This window comes from Telopea speciosissima, chromosome 8 (genome assembly GCF_018873765.1).
Source record: "Telopea speciosissima isolate NSW1024214 ecotype Mountain lineage chromosome 8, Tspe_v1, whole genome shotgun sequence".
Lineage (NCBI taxonomy): Eukaryota > Viridiplantae > Streptophyta > Magnoliopsida > Proteales > Proteaceae > Telopea > Telopea speciosissima.
Window position 1 is genome coordinate 12,911,382 of NC_057923.1, and position 20,159 is coordinate 12,931,540.

The 20,159-nt window shown below is 41.0% G+C and overlaps 1 protein-coding gene across 3 annotated transcripts in view; it reads left to right on the forward strand.

The window, feature by feature from the left end:
- LOC122671543 (alpha-glucan water dikinase, chloroplastic-like) overlaps positions 1–20,159 on the forward strand; it is a 48,759-nt gene that overhangs the window by 24,573 nt on the left and 4,027 nt on the right. For all 3 annotated transcript variants that reach the window (XM_043868823.1, XM_043868825.1, XM_043868824.1), the window contains 13 exons: positions 2,218–2,280; positions 2,358–2,420; positions 2,525–2,584; positions 2,660–2,812; positions 2,976–3,059; positions 4,703–4,879; positions 4,972–5,078; positions 5,329–5,542; positions 5,671–5,774; positions 5,916–6,054; positions 7,727–7,852; positions 8,299–8,409; positions 12,155–12,253. In XM_043868823.1, coding sequence (XP_043724758.1) covers positions 2,218–2,280; positions 2,358–2,420; positions 2,525–2,584; positions 2,660–2,812; positions 2,976–3,059; positions 4,703–4,879; positions 4,972–5,078; positions 5,329–5,542; positions 5,671–5,774; positions 5,916–6,054; positions 7,727–7,852; positions 8,299–8,409; positions 12,155–12,253 — 1,500 coding nt within the window. The remainder of the gene's footprint in view (positions 1–2,217; positions 2,281–2,357; positions 2,421–2,524; positions 2,585–2,659; positions 2,813–2,975; positions 3,060–4,702; positions 4,880–4,971; positions 5,079–5,328; positions 5,543–5,670; positions 5,775–5,915; positions 6,055–7,726; positions 7,853–8,298; positions 8,410–12,154; positions 12,254–20,159) is intronic.

A 20,159-nucleotide genomic window follows, 5' to 3' on the forward strand; every position in this document is an offset into this window, starting at 1 on the left:
AGTAGAACCAGTGACATGGTCTGTGGCCCCGAGTCAATAATCCAAGGAGAGGTAATGGTAGAGGCGTAGAGCTACACTGGCCAACAAAGGGAATACCTGAGTACACAAAGTTGGAAGCAGAATGATGCGAACTAGAGGCGACAGAGGTGGCAGGAGATGGAGTTACTGATGGGGAGGAGACATCCATCCTAGACATCATGCGACGAAGCATAAGCATCTCATCCTGTGAGAACTGGCCCTCGGTGACTGCCGGAGGGGTCACTTCAGTATGATGAGCATGGGCCGAATCAGAACTACCCCATCCACGGCCATGTCCACATGAAGTAGTAGAGGTGGGACATCTATGCAACTTCCAATAGAACTTCTTCGTATGTTGTTCCTTCCCACAATACTCACATTTCATGGGTCACGACTGGAACCCTCTCGATTAGGAGGGCGACTAGTGGAGCGAACAGAAGCATCCCTAGACTAAGATCCATGGCCAGCGAAAAGAGCTGATCTGTCTGGCAAAATGGGCTGTAGCATAGCTGTCCGGCGACTCTACTCAAGCTGAACAATGGCATGGAATTGTTTCAGAGTAGGAAAAGGATCTTGACCGAGTACCTGAGATCAAATGCGGTCATACTCCACATTCAGGCCAGCAAGGAAGTCATAAACCCGAATCTCATCTTCACGCTTCTTGAAATTAACGGCATCAGTAGAACAAATAGGCTGAAATGTCTCATAGAAGTCAAGTTCCTGCCACAGGCTGCATAGCTCCAAATAGTTCTGAGAGAGAGACATCTCTTTCTGAGTAGTGCCATAGATCCTCTTCCTTAGTTCATAGACCTGAGCTGCATTTCCAACCTGGGAATAGGTCTCTTTTGCAGCCTTCCAGATCTTTGCAGCACAGTCCAAAAGGAGATGGCCATGAGCAATGGTTGGCTGCATAGAGTTGATCAGGAATGACATCACAAGAGGGTCATCCGAGATCCACTTCTCCAAAGGGGTACCATCAGTAGTGGGTTTGACCACCGTACCCAGAAGATATCCCGTAAGCCTACGGGCAGCAATGGAAAGAAAACAAGAGCGAGACCACATCAAATAGTTACTGCCATCTAACTTAACAGCACTAGCAGGAAATGTGGTCAACTCACTATGAGGACTGTAACTCGTCCCTTCAGTGGGTGTAGAAAGGGTACTACTGCCGTCGGACATGATTGCTGCTCAAAAAAGGCAAGGTTGATTGCTAGCTACAGCACGGTAATAGTAACAAAGTGGCTGGAGCAAAAAAGCATCACCGGAAACAAAGGAGCAGCATCAAGAGCAACACCAGCGAAGTAAAAGCTGGTTCAAATCATTCAAGGCAAACCAAGCATAGAAAATAGAATCCTCGGTGGGAAAAGAAAACCACCGAGGGTTAGTTCATGTGGTGAACCCTCGGGAGGGAGAAAAGTCTTTAAGAGAAGAAGAAGAAGAGAAGCTGCGAACTCTCGTAAGGGGAGAAGAAAGTCACAAGTAGGCGGAAGTTGTGGTGGTGGAAGAAAGGTAAGATGGAGTGTCTAGATGAAGGTGGTGGTGTTGTCGGTGGAAGAGGTGGGAGGCGGAAGTCCTAGATGATGGAGGAGAGTGGTGATGATGTCGTGGGAGGGAGAGAGAGAGGGAGATGGAGTGTGGTGGTGATGTGAGAAAGAGAGAGGAGGCGAGATGATGTTGGAGGCGGCGGTGCTGCTGTTTTGCTTCACGGTGACATGAGTACTAGGGCGGTGATCCCAAGATTGGTTCCCGCTCTAATACCATGATGAAAATGATTTGAGGAATGATAACTTGTGTGCCAAGGGAGCACTGTCATGTTCTAATTAAATTAAGAGGTGAGAGCAAATTACAAGGACACCCTCAGAACCATACGTAATTACAAGGATACCAAGATCACACTTTAACCCCACATTACACCCGTTATGTTTTTGCTTCCTCAGAAAATGTAGAAGGTATCGGGTGCTTGATACAATTCAATTAAATGCTTTCGAAAACCATGTGATAGATAATAATTGGATTCAGTACGATCCTGTTATCTATATTTTTGTACATGATCTCTTTGGTCATCAGTTGTACAACTATCTTCAAAAGAAACTCTTATTGTTTCTTTAAAGATTAATTTTGGGCCTTTTTTGTTTATAGATTTAGTCTCCCATTCTATGTGGCATTGTGCTAATTAAGCTTCTCTGGTGATTTACTCAGGCAGTTCATTCAGGTGCCGATCTTGAGTCTGCCATCACCAAATGCTTGGGCTACAGGGACGAGGTAATATTGATAATATTTGGAAGTTTCTATAAAAATTCATGTGTATAGTACTTGATATCACTTTCTATTTCTATCAGGGCCAAGACTTCATGGTTGGTGTGCAGATAAACCCTGTACCAGGCTTGCCATCTGGATTTCCGGTAATGGTTTCACCTTATTCGTCAGAAACTTCTATTGACTTAGCCACCTGTATGTCCATATTGGAACTGTATCCATTTATACAATTTATGCATTACTTTGACAGGAACTGCTTCGATTTGTTATGGATCATGTTGAAGATAAAAATGTGGAACCACTTCTCGAGGTGTGTGACAAAATGATACTGGCATTTATTTTCTTATATCTATGTTTGCAATTTTTCCCACATTCTTCCATACAGGGTTTGCTGGAGGCTCGTGAGCAGCTTCGACCTCTGCTTCTTAAGTCTCGTGATCGTCTGAAGGATCTTTTATTTTTGGATATCGCCCTTGATTCCATGGTTAGGACCGCTACTGAGAGAGGATATGAGGAGCTGAATAATGCTGGACCAGAGGTATGTCCTTTTTGTGGCATTTCTAGATTTTTATTTTCCATGAGTAGTATATTTTCATTTTTGGTCCTTTCTTCTAATGCTTTTTATACCCGCGTTCAGTTTTGGTGGTTTAATTTTGCATTCTAAAAAATATGATCTTAATTCAAATTTTCTTTTCTTGCAGAAAATTATGTACGTTATCACTCTAGTTCTTGAAAACCTCACCCTTTCATCGGATAATAATGAGGATCTGGTCTATTGCTTAAAGGTAGATTACAGCTCAACAAAGTTATCCTTATGATGTACTCATTCTTTAGAATATGAAGTTAAGTCTTGGTTGTGTGTACTTTGGCGCATTGGAGGCTGTCTTGGTGTCAGTTGCTTTGTATTATAATAGTTGGCTTCCTGGTGGGAGGACAGTTTGGGCTGGTAGTAGCAGAGGTTTTGGCCATGGGTTAGTTTTTGTGGTTGCTGCCTTCCACGTATTTTCTTCCTTGGGAAGTGGGCATGTAGTTTGTAGGAGCTTGGGGATCGGTTAGCCCTTGGAATTCTGAGGCCCTTGAATGTCTATTCTCCTATTTTATCTTCTTTTCTTTTAGTTAAGTTTATGGACCGAGTATTCCTCAAGCCGCGGTGGAGGAGGAATTCGGAATTCCTTCACCGATGACCGCACTTAGATGGGTGCCAGTGAACAGTGAAAGGCATTTCGGACCTCCAACAAATGGGGAGGGGGGGGGAGTAATAATGATGGCAGATTTGTTGGTGTTTTTTCACCTACGGTGAAGGAAAATTTTCTCCTAAATTTATTGTTCTATTAAGAAAGAATACTGATAACTTAAATTGTACCTCAAAAAATTTCATTTGGGGTTGAATGTTCCACAATTCTGAAGAGTGCCAATGGAAACTTGGTGTAATGCTTTACAGGAATGTGACCTTTCCTTCAATTTTGTTCTCAGAGCACTGCCACTGGTCCCTACACTAGAAGGCTCCAAATGATGGCTGGCCTCGTAGCAGGCCAGAATAAGTTTTAGATAACTTTCCTACTGTTAAGAATGTTATGTTTATGTACTACCAGCCTACCAGTAGGGGTAGTTTAGGAATTCTGTTTGTATGTGTAGGGGTTTACATGTACTGGTTTATTATAACCAGGGGTATACTTGTTCCATTTCTTCTTTTTATTATATATAAATGGGACAATTTTTTCTGTCCAGAAGCGCAGGGTGTGCTAGCACCTCCTGTGCTCTGTATCTCTCCTCTGGGCATGAAATGGTCTCTTTGCCCAGGGAGAGAGACCGAGAGAGGGAGGTGCACTAGTGCACCCTTCGCTCCCAGATAGAGAACACTCACCTATATAAATATTGCTCACAGTAGAGCTTTAGCATGTGAGCTCTATTTCCTCTCCCAATCTTTCTTCTTCTCTCTTCTCTCCCTCCTAGTTCTCCTTCTTCCTCTTCCTTGCACAAGTGCTGGTTCTACTGTTTTGGTATTGCAACATGGTATCAGAGCACTAAGATCCAGTGCCTGTGATATTGTTTCTGCTTTGAGAGTCTTTTTAGGGTTTCTCCTATTTCACAGTTAATTAACTTTGTGGATCATGCTTCAATGTCCAAAGGAGCACCTTTACAAGTATACAAGCGTTGTCCCAATCCATCACTGCCAATTGAAGCCACTCCTCTTTCATTGCCTTCCTTACATTCAGAAGTTTTCCCCTATTTATTCTATTTTTTTCTTCTGATAAGCAATTCCCTTGAACATTCTATTTTCTATAGGTTGTCTTGAATCTGTGCCAGAGTTCAGTTGTATCTGGAAAATGTGAATCAAAAGAACCTTGATCTGTTTGTCTGAACTCTGAACTATGATTTAGCATTCCAATTTCTTGCTTTGAACCTAATACTGTAATTGTTTTTGAAGGGATGGAATCAGGCCCTGAGAATGTCAAAGAGTAGAGATGGTCACTGGGCACTATTTGCAAAATCTGTCCTTGACAGGACTCGACTTGCTCTTTCAAGCAAGGCAGAGCTTTATCATCAAGTTCTGCAACCATCTGCTGAGTACCTGGGGTCACTTCTTGGAGTTGATCAGAGGGCTGTATGTGGCTAATTTTAGTGTTACACATGCTTTTTGCGATTTGCAGCTCATGTCTGGATCCTGGATTTTGCACTTACAAGCAACTCTTGCAGGTTGAAATATTTACTGAAGAGATTATTCGTGCTGGATCAGCTGCTACCTTGTCACAACTTCTTAACCGACTTGACCCTGTTCTTCGGAAGACAGCCAATCTGGGAAGGTTTGTTGATAGATTTTGGTCTTTGTAATTTGAACATTAGATCCATTGTGAATCCCTAAAATGCTGGATAAATTAATTTTAGAAATTTAAGAATCGAATAGTTTCTGATACAATTTCTCATCGCGTCCTTAATAAAAGAAATTTATTGTCTAGTTCTGATAGTCAAACTTGTCGTAAGATTGTTGTCTACACTTATTCAGTTATACAATATACCATCACATTCTAATCCAATTTTACGTGCCTGTGACAGTTGGCAGATTATCAGCCCAGTTGAAACTGCTGGGTATGTTGTGGTTGTTGATGAACTGCTTGCTGTCCAGAATAAATCTTATGGCCAACCTACAATTTTAATAGCAAAAAGTGTAAAAGGAGAGGAAGAAATTCCAGATGGAACAGTTGCTGTGTTGACCCCTGACATGCCTGATGTCCTATCTCATGTTTCTGTGCGGGCAAGAAATAGCAAGGTCTTGGCCAATCATTTTGGCAATTCAGGAACTTCTTTGCTGCCATTCTTTTACTTTTGATTGAGGTGATATTTTATGAGATCAAGAACTGAGTTGAGTGGCTGAGTTTAATATTTTCATCTTGGCAGGTGTGCTTTGCTACATGTTTTGACCCCAGCATTCTGTCTGACCTCCAAGCAAAAGAAGGGAAGTTGTTAAGGCTTAAACCTACTTCAGCAGATGTAGTTTATAGGTAATTCTATTTCCTTTAGATTAAGGTGTCTGAGTTATTTCTCACTTTATTCCCAATTATGCACTCAACTCTTTATGTACATAATGTTCTGAACAATTGCCATTAATGACTAGTTCTTTTCTGTTTTTCCCCTAACCACAGTGAGGTGAAGGACGGTGAACTGCTGATGGCAAGCTCAACAAGTATGAAGGAAGATGGATCTTCTCCATCTGTAACTTTGGTCAGAAAGCAGTTCTGTGGTAGATATGCAATATCATCAGAGGAGTTTACCAGTGCAATGGTTAGGCTTGCAAATCAACTTATTGTTTTCTTACTATGTTCTTTCTTCCCATCTTCCTGTCATTTATGAGCTAGTAAAGTAGCTTTATGTGGTCTTCTGTAACTTCTGTTATCTTTGTAGACTCATTCTGAAGAAATACCAATAAGATCTTTCCTTGCTATGATATCTAAGACAGTAAAATAAAACACGCTCAGAATTGTGCAGAAAATGGATTTTCTTGAGTACACACAATCAGGACTTCCTGTGAATTAATGTGTGAACGGAGCACAGGATATAGCTTCAATCAAAATTTAAAGGGAAATTTACGTTTACCGCCCCTGTGGTTTCAAACTATTACATCTACCACCCTTGTGGTTCAAACTATTACGTCTACCACCCCTGAAATTGCATTTATTTCAAAAACCTCCCCTGCATTTTGAAATATTCTTACAACCGTACCCCTACCGTTAGATTACAACAATTAAGTGATGATGACATCGCCCAAATTTAATCTAAATGCCCATAATACCCTTAATAGCACTTCATTCCATATCTACCCCCATTTGGGATGAAGTGGTATTACATTTTTTCCCCCATTAGGGATGAAGCATCATCTTCTCAAAACTGAAGAAAACGAATACAGTGAAGAAATCAATTTGTTAAGCCCCATAGTGAAAATCTACTGAATATAAGAAAGATAAAAAGCGTATCGGTTTTAGTTATCGGTTGGTGGGGAAAGGATTTCCAGCCAAACCTTGGCCGGTGATGGTACACCAGGAGCAGGGAATGGCATTTCGGCGATGGTCTTCGCCCTTCCCATTCATGGCTTGCCGCAGATTAAAGAACAGAAAAAAAAAAAAAAAAAGAGGAATGAAGCTGCCGTTGAATTGCAGGAGGGCCATGCTTCTGCTCCTCTAAAGTCAGTCAAGCTTAAAAAAATAAGCAAGAGATTCTTCTTCTAAAGTTTTCAAAATTTAAAATCAAAAGGGAAATGCAAGAATTCCATCAATGACAGTGGAGGAAATTTGAGTGAAAGAAGCAGAACATTGGTCATTACGAAGTTAATTCAGATTTCAGACTGGGAGAAGGACTAGAAAAAAACTGGAAGATCAAACGAAAGGAAAGTCTCAAGGAAAAAAAAAAAAGTCGTAAAATGAAGACGAAATCAAACGAAGAAAACTACAATGAAAACGCCAACCATCAAATTCGTAGTACAGAAAACAGGTTACTTGAGAAAATTTTAGCCCAGAAATCCATGCTACCAAATGACCTTTTTTTGGGGAGGGAGGGAGAAGCTTATTGGAAGAACCAATTCTAAACCCTTTGAACCAATATCGCCGGTAACTCGCCGTCATTCGCCATCAGTTTGGGAGCCGGTGATTGGCTGGTCTGGCACCGCAAGAATTTTTCCCTTAAGACTGAACTTTAGGGTTTCTATTTCGTTATTTTGGGGAAGAAGAGGGAATATTCCTCCTGATTCCCCCCAAAATGCTGTATCCCTCTCCAAGAAAGGGCAAAATTGTCTTTTCAAAATAAAACTAACAGAGTTAACACTCAGGGGTACGGACGTAATTTTGAAAATTTCAAGGGTGGTAGACGTAATTGTTTAAAACCACAGAGGTGGTAAACGTAAATTTCCCAAATTTTAAATCTTATACTTATGTAACCTGTCTAAAGGTACCAAATATTGCAGGTTGGTGCTAAATCACGTAATATTGCATACTTGAAAGGAAAAGTACCATCTTGGTTGGGAATTCCAACATCAGTTGCCCTACCTTTTGGTGTTTTTGAGAAGGTTCTGTCAGACAGTTCAAACCAGGTTTGTTATCTCAAGCAATTTTTACTTCTTTTGTGTCTTTTTACTTAAATCATTTAACATGCGACAGTAAAATCTCTAGTTTTCCTCTCTTTTTTTGGATAGATATATTTAACTATCTTCATAATGGGAACTTCATACACTTCTTAGTTAGTGTGGATATTACTTTTTTGTTACATTTATTTTCTTTTGATCATCAAAACTTTCTGCTAGATTATAGTAAAAGAGGACTATGGTCTTGGTAGGATGTTCCCGAGCATCATTTCTTTAAATGAAAATGAAAATCTCTTTGCTCCAGTGTGACGGGAAACTTCAGTGTTAGGAGGGTAAAAGGTTTACCTCTCTTGCATGGGTGATACATGTGAGATATTGTTCCCAATGGAGAATAAGTTTCATGTAATTATGCACCTTATCTAATAAACACATCGGGTTTTATATACCTCTTGCAGGCTGTAGCTGAGACATTACAGTTCTTGAAGAAAAGGTTAGCGGAAGGAGAGTTCAGCGCACTTGGGGAGATCCGCAGGGCAGTTTTGCAGCTTGCAGTCCCACCTCAGTTGGTATATTCATTCTCATATTAGTCTGAATATTTGTTCGTCCGCCATGTTATTTTCAGATAATGTTGAAGTGAAAGAAACAAGTTTCACCTTACCTTGAACTAGGGTAATCTTTTGACAGTTTGGAAAAATGAATGTATTTCTTTTCTCTTGAAAAAGGGTAAGCAAGCAATTGGACTGATGCTTATTTTCTGAGTGTTGTCTAAATTGGAACGTACCTTCTCCGAGTGATTTCCTTTTAGACATTCCACCAATACTACTCAGAGCATAGGCTTAATGTTTAGCGGTAATCATGTCTATAAGGATATAAATTCATTTTGCCCTTTCACCACCTACAGTCTCAATGCTTCATCATATTTGATTGTGTTTACTATGACTCTTAGCAATAGCATTTCTGATATGTCTTTTTGAAGGAGCAGAGGCCAATTGCTGTCCCCTAAAATATCAAATTGTTCCATCCCATCCAGCATTCCCTGTGTTTGCACTTGAAATGCCAGAAGCATTTAACCAAAATGTACTGTCTGTTAAGTCTGTTCTGTCTTTTGCTAGTGTATCTCAGAACCAATTTTCCTCATTGGGATTTGGAGAGCTTCAAAGTCCATTTTTTCCATCAGCATGAGTGGTTATTTGAGTTGAACAATTTGTAAGCATAACTTCATGAGGCCAATTTTGGATTCTATAATAGTCTTTTCAGTGGATTTGGTAAACACCTCTATCCATCTTTGCACTCTGCTTTTTGTTTACTCAACTGTGTAACATGGCAAAGTCCTATCCAAGAAGCCTGTGACCCTTTGCTTGCCAGGTTATACCATTTGTGTAATATAATAATAGTGTTTTGATGGATAAACAATTTGGGATTGCAAGCACTATAAAAGAATGCCCATCTTTTTGAATCGAGCAACATGTGACAAGGGAAGTTGATCTATATCTGTAGATGAAGGGACAGCACTAATTCAACAGACATTTTGAAGAAAGATGGTCCCTTCTTTGATCTTCTACTTCTTGGTTCAGATTAACCCAGCTCAACTAAACTTTATCCCAACCACATGGGCTTGGCTCAGCTACATGACTGTTTTGCCATTCAACAGTTAGAAATCAAGCAAGGATCGATTCAAGACAAGAAACAAAGAAGTAAGAGCTGAGAAGAGGAGAAAGAAAGAAGCAAAAAAGATGAGCAAAACCGTGGGAGAGAGAATCGACTTCTCTCACCTATATTGTTTACTAACCAACTCCATGAGAATTACATATGCCTCCCTAGGGAGGTAAAAGGTAAAAAGGTAAAAAAGATAAAATTACAGCTTAAGATAACGATACAATAAACCAGTGACTAAAGTACCCCTATTACATAAACTCTAACACTCCCCCTCAAGCTAGAGAATAAATGTCATACATTCCCAGCTTGCACAGAAGGGTATTGAACTGATGAAGAATGAGACCTTTGGTGAAGATATCTGCCAATTGATCACCTGTCTTCACAAAGGGAGTACAAATGCAGTGTCTTTGATGAAGATATCTGCCAATCCATCTTCTCTTTGATGAAGTGTCTATCTACTTCAATGTGCTTGTTCGGTCATGTTGCATGGGATTATGAGCAATAATTATAGTATTGCTGGCCCGACAATAGAAGAATCCTCCCCCTTCAAAGAGAAGGGATTTGGGTTGACATGACATTTGCAGGAAAAAGGGGTACTCTGCAAGGGCAGCTCTTACGAGATCACCCCAAGGACGCCTTCGGCGTAGGCGGATCAACTCATCAAGTTCCCATTGAAATAGGATCTACACAAGGAAAAGCACTTGCCATTCGTTGGTTATTAGGGGCATCCCGAAAACGTCCGGGTCGAAGTGTGGCTTTCAAATTAAGTTTCGAATTAGTGGATGCTGGGGTGGGTAAAACCGTACTCATCATGGAATTGATCAACAACATTGCCAAAGCGCATGGCGGTGTATCTGTATTTGGCGGAGTAGGCGAACGTACTCGTGAAGGAAATGATCTTTACATGGAAATGAAAGAATCTGGGGTGATTAATGAACAAAATATTACAGAATCAAAAGTAGCTCTAGTCTATGGTCAGATGAATGAACTGCCGGGAGCTCGTATGAGAGTTGGTTTGACTGCCTAGAAAAGGGGGAAGGAGGAATTAGACACTCTTCCTAGTACGAAGGCACTGTACCCCGCCCTATTAGAGTAAATGCACTGTACCAAATACCGTTAGGCTGGTGCTTGTGAGCAGGAAAGAATTTCTGGATGGTATTCACATTCATTAGTGAATTCCACTGAGAGCACAACCATTACCTTTCTTTGTTTGCTTTGATAGATAGTGAATGGGTTGGGTGTGGTTTGTGTGTGAACCTCTGGACTGGATTAGATCTCTTTGTGATACAATTGGCAAGCTTGCTTTTGGTGCTACTATCAACCATATTTGGATGGAATGCAAACTTCGAAGATGGACTCCCAACTCCCGTTCCTTTGACAAGATTTGGAATGCCATCTTCTTTGATGTTAGTTCTAAGGTTCCCTGCTCCCCCTCTTTCATGTAAGAGACTCCCCATGGAACAGGCTCGTTGTTGTTTCCTGGGGTTCACCACTCTCCCTCTTGCAGTCTGTTGATCCCTTCCCTTGATCGGTTTGTCTTGCTGTTTTTCTAGTCTTTCTCTTTCCCCTTTCCCCCCCCCCCCCCCCCGTATTATTTTTCTCTTCGGTAATGAATACTTTATTCACCCAAATAAAAAATTCTTCAATGAGATTGGACATCTCTAAAAAAGAGTGCCAATTAAGCACTACAATATGGAATAGAGTTTTAAGGTGGTTTAATAACCGTTAAGAAAGGAAAGATGCAACGTGATTCAACACCCAGAAATAGAGAGATAAAGATGTAAGGTGACTTAGAGAGAGATAAGGGATGCCGTTCTATGGGGGTTTTGGATCGAGTCCAAGAATAATGAACCATGTCAACACCACTCCCTTTCAGGAATCACCTAGGCCGAAGGCGTTGGTGTGCAGTTGCCTAATTTTTTACCACATGGCCCTCACCTTGGTGTCACCTTGATCGCCTTGTAAGAGATGGTGTGCGAATGGTGAGAAAATGCAACCAAATGCTTTCTTTGGTTTCTTAATGTATCTTGAATGTTCGATATGACATTATGAGCTTCTACTCTTTGTTTACTTTACAGCTCTATGTTGTTCAACCATCGATAAAGATTTAAGTAGTTGATTCAATTTTGCTTGCAGTGTCTTTAATATGAGACAATAGTCCTACTTCTAACCACTGTGTATGCTGGCTTTGATTATATAATAGAATCACTAGGGCATGCCTAAAGCCCTGGAATGAGTTATTGCTTTGCAAAGAAAAAAGATATTTTTAACCTCTACTTAAAATGAGTTCTGCCTCAGTTAAATGTCACATCCGAAATGGTTGGTTTCATTAGAAATTACAACTTCTGTTCCATGATTCTTTTCTTGGTTATCACGGATCATTGTCTGCAGGTTAGGTTATATTGTCATTTTTCAGGGAAGTAATTTCAGAATTTAAGAACCAAACTCTTAGTAAAGCTTTTCTGCATAGGTAGAATGTTTCACTTGGAATATTATGTTACCTGGACATTTCAAATTATGACCAACACCTGTGTCATTTGCATAAGCCAAAGAAGGATATGGAATCTTTGCCACACCCTAGTTGTATCCTTTGCCTTATCCAAGTTACAAAGTTTGAAAATAATGCAGAAACTCATGGAAGAAAGGTGCTTTCAGGTGCAAGAACTTAAGAGCAAGATGCAAAGTTCAGGGATGCCTTGGCCTGGTGATGAAGGGGAACAAAGGTGGGACCAAGCTTGGATGGCAATAAAGAAGGTAAGAATTATGAATCCTGTTGACCTGTTTGGTTGCTAGGAAATTAAAGGGAAGGGGAGTGAATTTAATTCAAACCTAAAAGAAATTTTTTTTTTGTAATCATACCTAACTTTACTGTGTCAGTAACTCCAAATCATTCCTAATTGGGTTATTAAATTTTACCGTACTTTGCAGGGATTTGATGAGTAATATAAAAATTACATCTAAAAATTCTAATTACTAAATAGGATAAGAATTTTAAGTTGGTTATCCAATCATATTATGTATGATTACAAAAGTTTCCTTTTTTTTTTTTAAAACCAATTTCACTTCCATTCCATTCCTTTTAGTTGCAACCAGATGGAGCCGTATTTTAAAACGAGTGAGGATTATTTATGCTATCTTTGTTTCAGTGAGGACTTGTTAAAGTTCCCCACTTTTTAATTCCTAATATATGCTGAGAAAATGAGTTTTTGTTATCTTATACCTATGTACTTAAGGTCATTTTGGAGATTCCTTGCCAAAAGGAAAAGGCACCTTTTAGTTTTACTTTTTTTTTATTCATTTTAAGAATCATGATAGTTGCCAATGGGTCTACGGAAAATGTTGATCATACTAAAAGGTGATATAGAAGTGTTAGTTCATACACAGGTAAATATAAAAGCAATTTTTGTCCATATTTTATGAGTTGATGGATATAAAAACTTACCTATTAAATTTAACATGCTTATATTGTCTGTTGTGAACTCGACCCTTCCCTCTCCATTGCTGTAATGGAAAGATCTTCCAACTGTTTTTCTGTCCCTCCCTATGGGCTCCAGATAATTTATTCCATAATTTTTGGTGCAAAGTTGCAATCTGGAGCTATGTTTTACTTGTGCTAATGATTGTAGGCAATTGCTTGCGGCAAAATTTGCCTTAGATCAACAGTAAGAATCTATGAACTAATGGCAATGGGATGATTTTGGTAACAGTCACTACTTGCTGCTGTAGCATCCAAATTGTGTCAAGCATGAATGGAAGACATGATGGCAGCATTTGAGATGTGATATGGAATACCAAAAAGTTTCAGGTGTTTTTTCATGTCACAGCGAAAAACAAGACGTCTTATTTTCCTTTTTGTCTTTCTCGTCTTTCTTTTATCTCATGCTTTTTTTTTTCCGACGTCTTAAGAAACGATTAAGAATGGCTTTACCGCACACCCTCAGGAACTTATCATGATTGGTTTCCAATTTCTAATCAGAAGAGTTTTGACGCCCAACTAGCCATCACCAAACAGTGTTATACCTTTTTTACTGCTCTTTCAAGTTTAGTACAGCTCAGCAAAGTCAATATGTTTGATGACATTTCATGTGCTTCAGTCTAGGCACTTTCATATGGGATGTACTAGTAACCACCATGCCATTACTTCAGGACATCTCTTTCGATGTCTCCTCCAAGCTCAGTTCTATCCCCCATAGATCCATTATTGACACCCCAAGGAACAGGCATATTGTTGTTACCTGGGGTTTAGACAGCTCTCTTTTGCAGCCTCCTCCCTCTTTAAGGATGGCCTGAAGTTTGTGTTTCTTTTTATCCCCTCCCCCCTCTTTTCTTTCTCCTTCTCCTTTGTATATCCCCCCCCCCCCCTCTTTCTCCCCCCTGCCCCCTCCTGGGGTTTGGTAATGCATTTATTCACCAAAAAAAAAAAAAAACCCACCATGCCATTACAGCTCAGCTGAACCATTGGACCACTAGAGCTTCTTTTTTTAGAGGATAGGCCACTCAATTCAATTCAGCTCAGCCTTATCTCAACTAAATGGGGTCGGCTACGTGGATCATTTTTCTCCAATCAACTCTATTCAAAGCTGTACTTGTTACTAGTCCTAAGCTATGCTTGTCTTTCCACTCTATGTAGGGTTTATTTAGTTTGTTAAAGCATTCTTATTGAATGAAAGCCTCCATTACTACCTCTACAGTTGTCACGGCTTCTAGGCAACCCAAGGCATTGGAGAAGGCCTGGACATCAAGGCAACTAGGTGTCGCCTAGGCGCCAAGGCGGTTGTCCAGACTCCAGCAAGGGATGCTTGGATGCCTATATCCCTATTGAACTTCCCCCTTGTGCTTCATGGGTTAAACGTGCATCAAATTGATTCTCACTTATTCAGTCATTGGTCTTTGTTGCACATGCCCAAACCATCTTAACCATCTTTTCCTGACTCTCTCTCTCTACTTTCTGAGAACAAGGTTCATCATTGAACATCAATTCAGAATTTGGAACTCAAGCGGGCATTTTCAGATATTTTGGTTCCTATTTCACCTTTCTTCTCCTTCATCAATCTCTTTAACACCACTAGAAGAAAAAAGAAAATAGGTGTTGGAATTCTAGTCATGGTGATGTTTTGTAGCTTTGGTGATCCTTAACAGTACATGGTGTAGTTTATTAGTTATGGTGATACATTGTGTTGTTTATTGTTCATGGTGATGTTTAAGCGATGTAGCTTAGTGGGGTTTATTATTACCTTAGTTGTATTTGATCATATTAGTGTCATTCTTTATTTAATATATATGCCCTGCTCACGGTAGCATTGATACACAACCGAGAGCTAGGGTTTCTTCTAGATCTCTCTCTTCCCCTCTTTTCTTCTTCTTCTTCTTTACTGATCCTGGTTATCAAGACAAGGTTTTGTCGCATGGTATCAGAGCAATGAAGAAGAAAAAAGAGAAAAAAAAATTCCAATGCTCCGTACCTGCGTAGTTCCGATGCTGTACCTGCTATCGTTTGTTGGTGTTGTAGTTCCGATGCTTCGTCGGTGGCCTGCAGTTTGCGGCGCACCTCTGCTATCGGCTTGGTGTTTTGCCACTCTTCTTCGTTTTAGATACGTCACTGCAACCTCCACAACTGCCACATGCCGCAGTGTCCTCTGATAATCTCCTCCCTGAGAAACCACGATTGGGTCTACTGCTGCTCTTATTCTTGCTCAGGTCTGCCACTGCTCTTATTCCTGGGCGCTCTCCCGCTACTGATGTGCACTTCTCCTGCTTCTATCAAGTTGTCTCTGTCAAATCCAGCCATCACAACCCCCGTCCCTTGTTCTCGATATGCCGTTAGGACTGCTGCAATCTGTAGCTCTTGTCGCCGCTGTGATCTCCTGTGGTCTTTGATGCCACGATCTCTGGCAGTCTTTACCACTACAATCTTCGTCGACGTCGGTTTGTCTTTGTTGTCTATCCTTTGGCGCCGTAGTTACGCATTGTCTGGTTATCGCCCCCTGGTTCTCGATAGAGAGGTTGAAGACAACCTCTAATTCTTTTTTGGGAAATTATCAGCGCCACCCCTGAGTTATCCCGTTATTTTAATGCAACCCCACTAAATACCAAAATATCAAATTTCATTATTTTAATGCAATCCCACTAAGTACCAAAATATCAAATCTGGTCAAAAACTAATGGGGTTAGCCTTTTAACTGTTAATTAGTGATGTCAGCAGGTTAGCTTTTTTTTAAAGACTATTTTGCCCTTCCCCTTAAAACAACTGAACCTAGTCTTCTTCTTCCTCAGTCGAACGAAGAAGCTTCCCATCTGCAACCGCCTCAGCTCTGCAACCAACCATTCATGACGGCAGTTGCAGAGGTGAGAGGTGAGCCCAGGTATCCTTTTCCCCCATCTCTTCTCCAATCGACACCCCTATTCTGGGCTTTATTTTCTGTCCATCTGAGATCAATTGAGTCTCTGTTGCGGCTGCTAGTTGATGCATTGAAGTCTCCATCGAAGAGTCCAAGTTGCTGCTGAACATTGTTGCTGATTGAAGGAAGCATTAAACCACCTGCGCTCAAGTTCATGAAGGTTCCCTGTTGAAACCATTAAGACCATCTGTCTTCCAAGATAGTCATCAGTTGCTGCCCAAGTTTTGAGGTTCTAATCCCCCCCCCCCCCCAAGGAACCCCCACTCGACAAGAATTTGGAGGTGTTCTAATGTCTGGTGTGGCTGCAACCAGAAATCTCCTCAACTGAACCCTAAATCAAGAATTGGGAAATCTCAGAATTTAGTCATCAGCTTGACCTGAGATTTTGAGGACTGATTCCGTACCTCAAGACCTCTAATCAATGGTAACATCAGCCCTTTCCCTTCTTTCTTACACAGAGTATCCATATGGTGGACAGGTGGAGGGTCCTATTTCTTTTCCGTGAGTGTTCCAGATTTCTTTGTGACAATGAGTTTGTCATTTTTGTTCTTAGGGGCACTGGGTTTGAGTAGAGCTGATGATTTCTTGGGGGAAGCTGAATTCGTGTTGTGGAATTTGATCTGTTTGAGGTGGAATCGAGCTCTGGAGCTGAGTCTTGGATAGGGTAGTGGTTTTTGTAGATGCTTCTGCTGCCTTCTTTGTCAAAATATGGTGGTTTTGGGTTTGATGAGCTTGGTTTTTTTTTTCGGTAGATATGTGACATATGTCGAACTTCTTAGGATGGTGTTCTTCTTCCATCTCTACATCTTCCTTCCACCCAGAAACCTTGCTTTGGGGATCAGTTTCTGACAGTGCACAAAGTAGACACTAGGGAAGAGGAAGGAAACAAGGTAAATTAGACGTCTTGTTGGCTAATCTTCCTCCTGACAAGTGCACAAAGTCTCCTCTTGATGAGGAGTTGCTGTCTTTGATCCCCAAGGTAGTGACTGAAGCTGAGAATACTGCTCTTCTGTTAACCCCCTCTTTGGAGGAGGTGAAGGGGGCTGTTTTCTCCTTGTCGAGTCACAATGCGCCAGGCCCAGATGGTTTTTCGGGGGTACTTTTTCACGGCTTGCTGGGAGGTGGTGTGCAATGATGTATGAGCAATTGTAGTGGATTTCTTTGAGGGTGGGGCACTCCCTAGAAGCTTCACCTCGGCCAATCTGGTGCTTATTCCCAAGAAGGATAACCCTGAGGTAATGACTGATCTCCATTCTATTAGCCTTTGTAACTTTTTTTATAAGATTATTGCCAAGATCTTTGTTTCCAGGCTGGCAGGGTTGCTTCCTTCTTTAGTGGCAGAGGAGTAGGGTGCCTTTGTGCAGGGCAGGTGTATCCATGATAATATTTCCATTGTCCAAGAGGTTGCTCAAGACTTGAACAGGAAGGCTCCGGGGGGTAATGTGATCCTCAAGCTAGATATGGCGAAAGCCTATGACCGGTTAGAATGAAAGTTCCTTTAGCTAGTCCTCTCCAGATTTGGTTTTAGTGAGGCCTAGATTGCCTTAATCAGGAAGACTATGGAGAGTTTGGTTCTTTGTGGTGTTGGGAGGCAACCAATCGGGTTTTTTCAAGTCTTCCAGGGGAGTGAGGCAAGGAGATCCCTTATCTCCTGCTCCTTTTATTTTGGTGGAGGAGGAGGTGAGCAAGAGCATAAAAAATCTATTTGTGGAGGGGCATGCATCTTTTTTTTTTTTTTTAAATCAAAAGGGGCATGCATCTTACTTCAGGCTCCCGAGAGGGTGCCCTGGGATCTCATATTGCCTTTTTGTAGACGACACCATTATTTTCACTAGGGGTTTGAAGAGCTCGCTTAAGCAAGAAATGGGTTTTATTAGCAGATATGAAGGCTTTTCGGGGCAGCTGGTCAATAGGCAAAAAAGTTGCATTGTGTTGGGTGACAAGGTCTCATTGGCTAGAGCTCGTATGGTAGGGGCGGTGACTAGGTTCACCAAGAAGACGCTCCCAATCACCTATTTGGGGGCCCCACTCCATTTTGGAAGACTCAAAATTTGTTTCTTTAACGATCTTGTTGAAAAAATAAGAAACAAGGTGGCAGGCTGGAACGGAAGGCTCTTATCTTCGGGGGGATGTGTTACGCTCTTAAAACATGTTCTCTCTTCTATCCCCATCCATGTTCTCGCAACGCTGGATCCGCCTAAGGCAGTCATTTGGAGGTTATATGGGATTTTTGCTGATTTCCTTTGGGGAAGCTTGGAATGGGGAAAACGTAAGTACTGGGTGTGTTGGCAGAAGGTCTGTAGGCCACTTGGAGGGTTGGGGGTTAGGCTTCTGGAGGACGTTGGCCTTTCCCTCAGGCTTAAGGGCCTTTGGAGGGTCCTTTCTGACCGTTCTCTAGGGAGTGATTTTTTCAGGGCAAAGTTTTTTAGAAATTTTCATGTTGCTCGGGCTGGGTTGCATGGTGTTGGCTCAAAATCTTGGCGTAATACTCTGGCCTTTAAGGGGTTCTTGATGGATAAATCGAGATGGTTGCTTGGCTCTGGCAATATTTCCTTCTGGCTTGATAATTGGGCTGGGGCTGGTCCTCTGATTGACTATGTTGACAATGGTCTTCTGGTGGATACGGAGTTGTATGTCAAGGATGCTTTGGGGGAAGACAGCACTTGGAGGCAGGACATTTTAGTTCGCATTGATTGAGCAGCAATAAGAGATAGCATTACTCTTGATAATTTTGCTCTTTCAGATAGAAATGATGTTTTAGTGTGGACCCTTCTAGTGATGGTTGTTTCACAACTAGGTCGGCTTGGAATGAAGTCCGGAGTGTATCACCTGTGATCATAGTACTAAAACTCGTTAAAACACGGTCGAGATCTCGAGAATTTCGAGTATCTCGACTTGTCTGAAACGGAACACTAGTTCGAAATGAAAAAATACAAAAACTCGGTTGAGATCATCTCGCGATATCTCGAGACAAAAGTTGCATCTCGCGAGATATCGAGATTCCTTTCAAATCTGCTTTATATAAAAGACAGAAACTCGTGAGTCTCGGTCGAAATTTTGACCGAGACTTCACAAGCTCTGCTATTTTGTGTTCTTCATCTTTTCACTTCTCTTTGCTGATTCTTGTACCGACCTTCAAATCTTTGTTGCATCTATGCCGGAAGCACTTGGAGAACACAACATTCAACCTTCTTAGCACATTTGTGAAGCCTTTCCACTATTTCTTAGCACATTCCATCGGACTATGAGTGGGGTCGATCCTGGACGACGGAGTAATTATTATTAGAATATTTATAAACATTTGAGTCACTTGATGACTGCTTGACTTGTATTAGACTATTGGGGATATTGTCATATTGATATCATCTTGTTAAGTTGTTATTGACTTATTGTACATAGTATTATGACTTAAGTCAGGAGTCATTCACTTTATGTTTCCAACTTCTAAGTGAATTTATTTGTTTAAATTGCTTATTAATTATTAATTTATTATGTCCTCTAGTACTTAAAGTCTTAAACAATGTGTATGTGTAATGAACTAAGTTATACATTAGGATTCGACCGTGTATTGTCAATCAATGGTGCAAATCCAAAACACCATTTTGGGTGACTATTTTTGCAATTTGAATATTTACATGTGTTCATATAGCCTAAAATAGGATTTCCATGAAGTTTCAGGCCTTAACTTGGCCTAAAACCCACCGAAATGACCTACCGAAACATAACAGAAAAAATGCAATATTTCGGATATTTCGGTCAGCCCGAAATACCGAAATGAAACAAGTTTTCGAACATTGCCTGTGATATCTTATGCTAAGTGGATATAGAATCAATCTGTACCCTTAAAGGTGGCCTTTTTTTCTTGGCAACTCCTTAATGGAAAGATCCCTATAGATGAATCTTTAATGTCAGTTGGCATTCCCTTGGCTTCCAAATGCAACTGTTGTGGGAGTCCATGGAGGGAGACTACTGATCACTGTTTGGTTTCTGGTGGTACGGCTTCTAAAGTGTGGGGCTATTTCTCTCATTTTTTTGACATCTCTTCTATTCCCTCACAAGATGTCAAAAATCGAATCTCTCTTCAGCCGGCTTCGGCAAGCTGTAACAGCCTAAGTGCTTATATCACAGGAATCCTGCTTTCTTTGATTGTGTGGGAGCTTTGGAAGGAGAGAAACAATAGAAGGCATGGGGAAAATAGGCGTACTGCTGGTTCAATAGTTGAGCGCATTAAAGCCTGGGTGAAAGATGTTCAGTTACCCTCC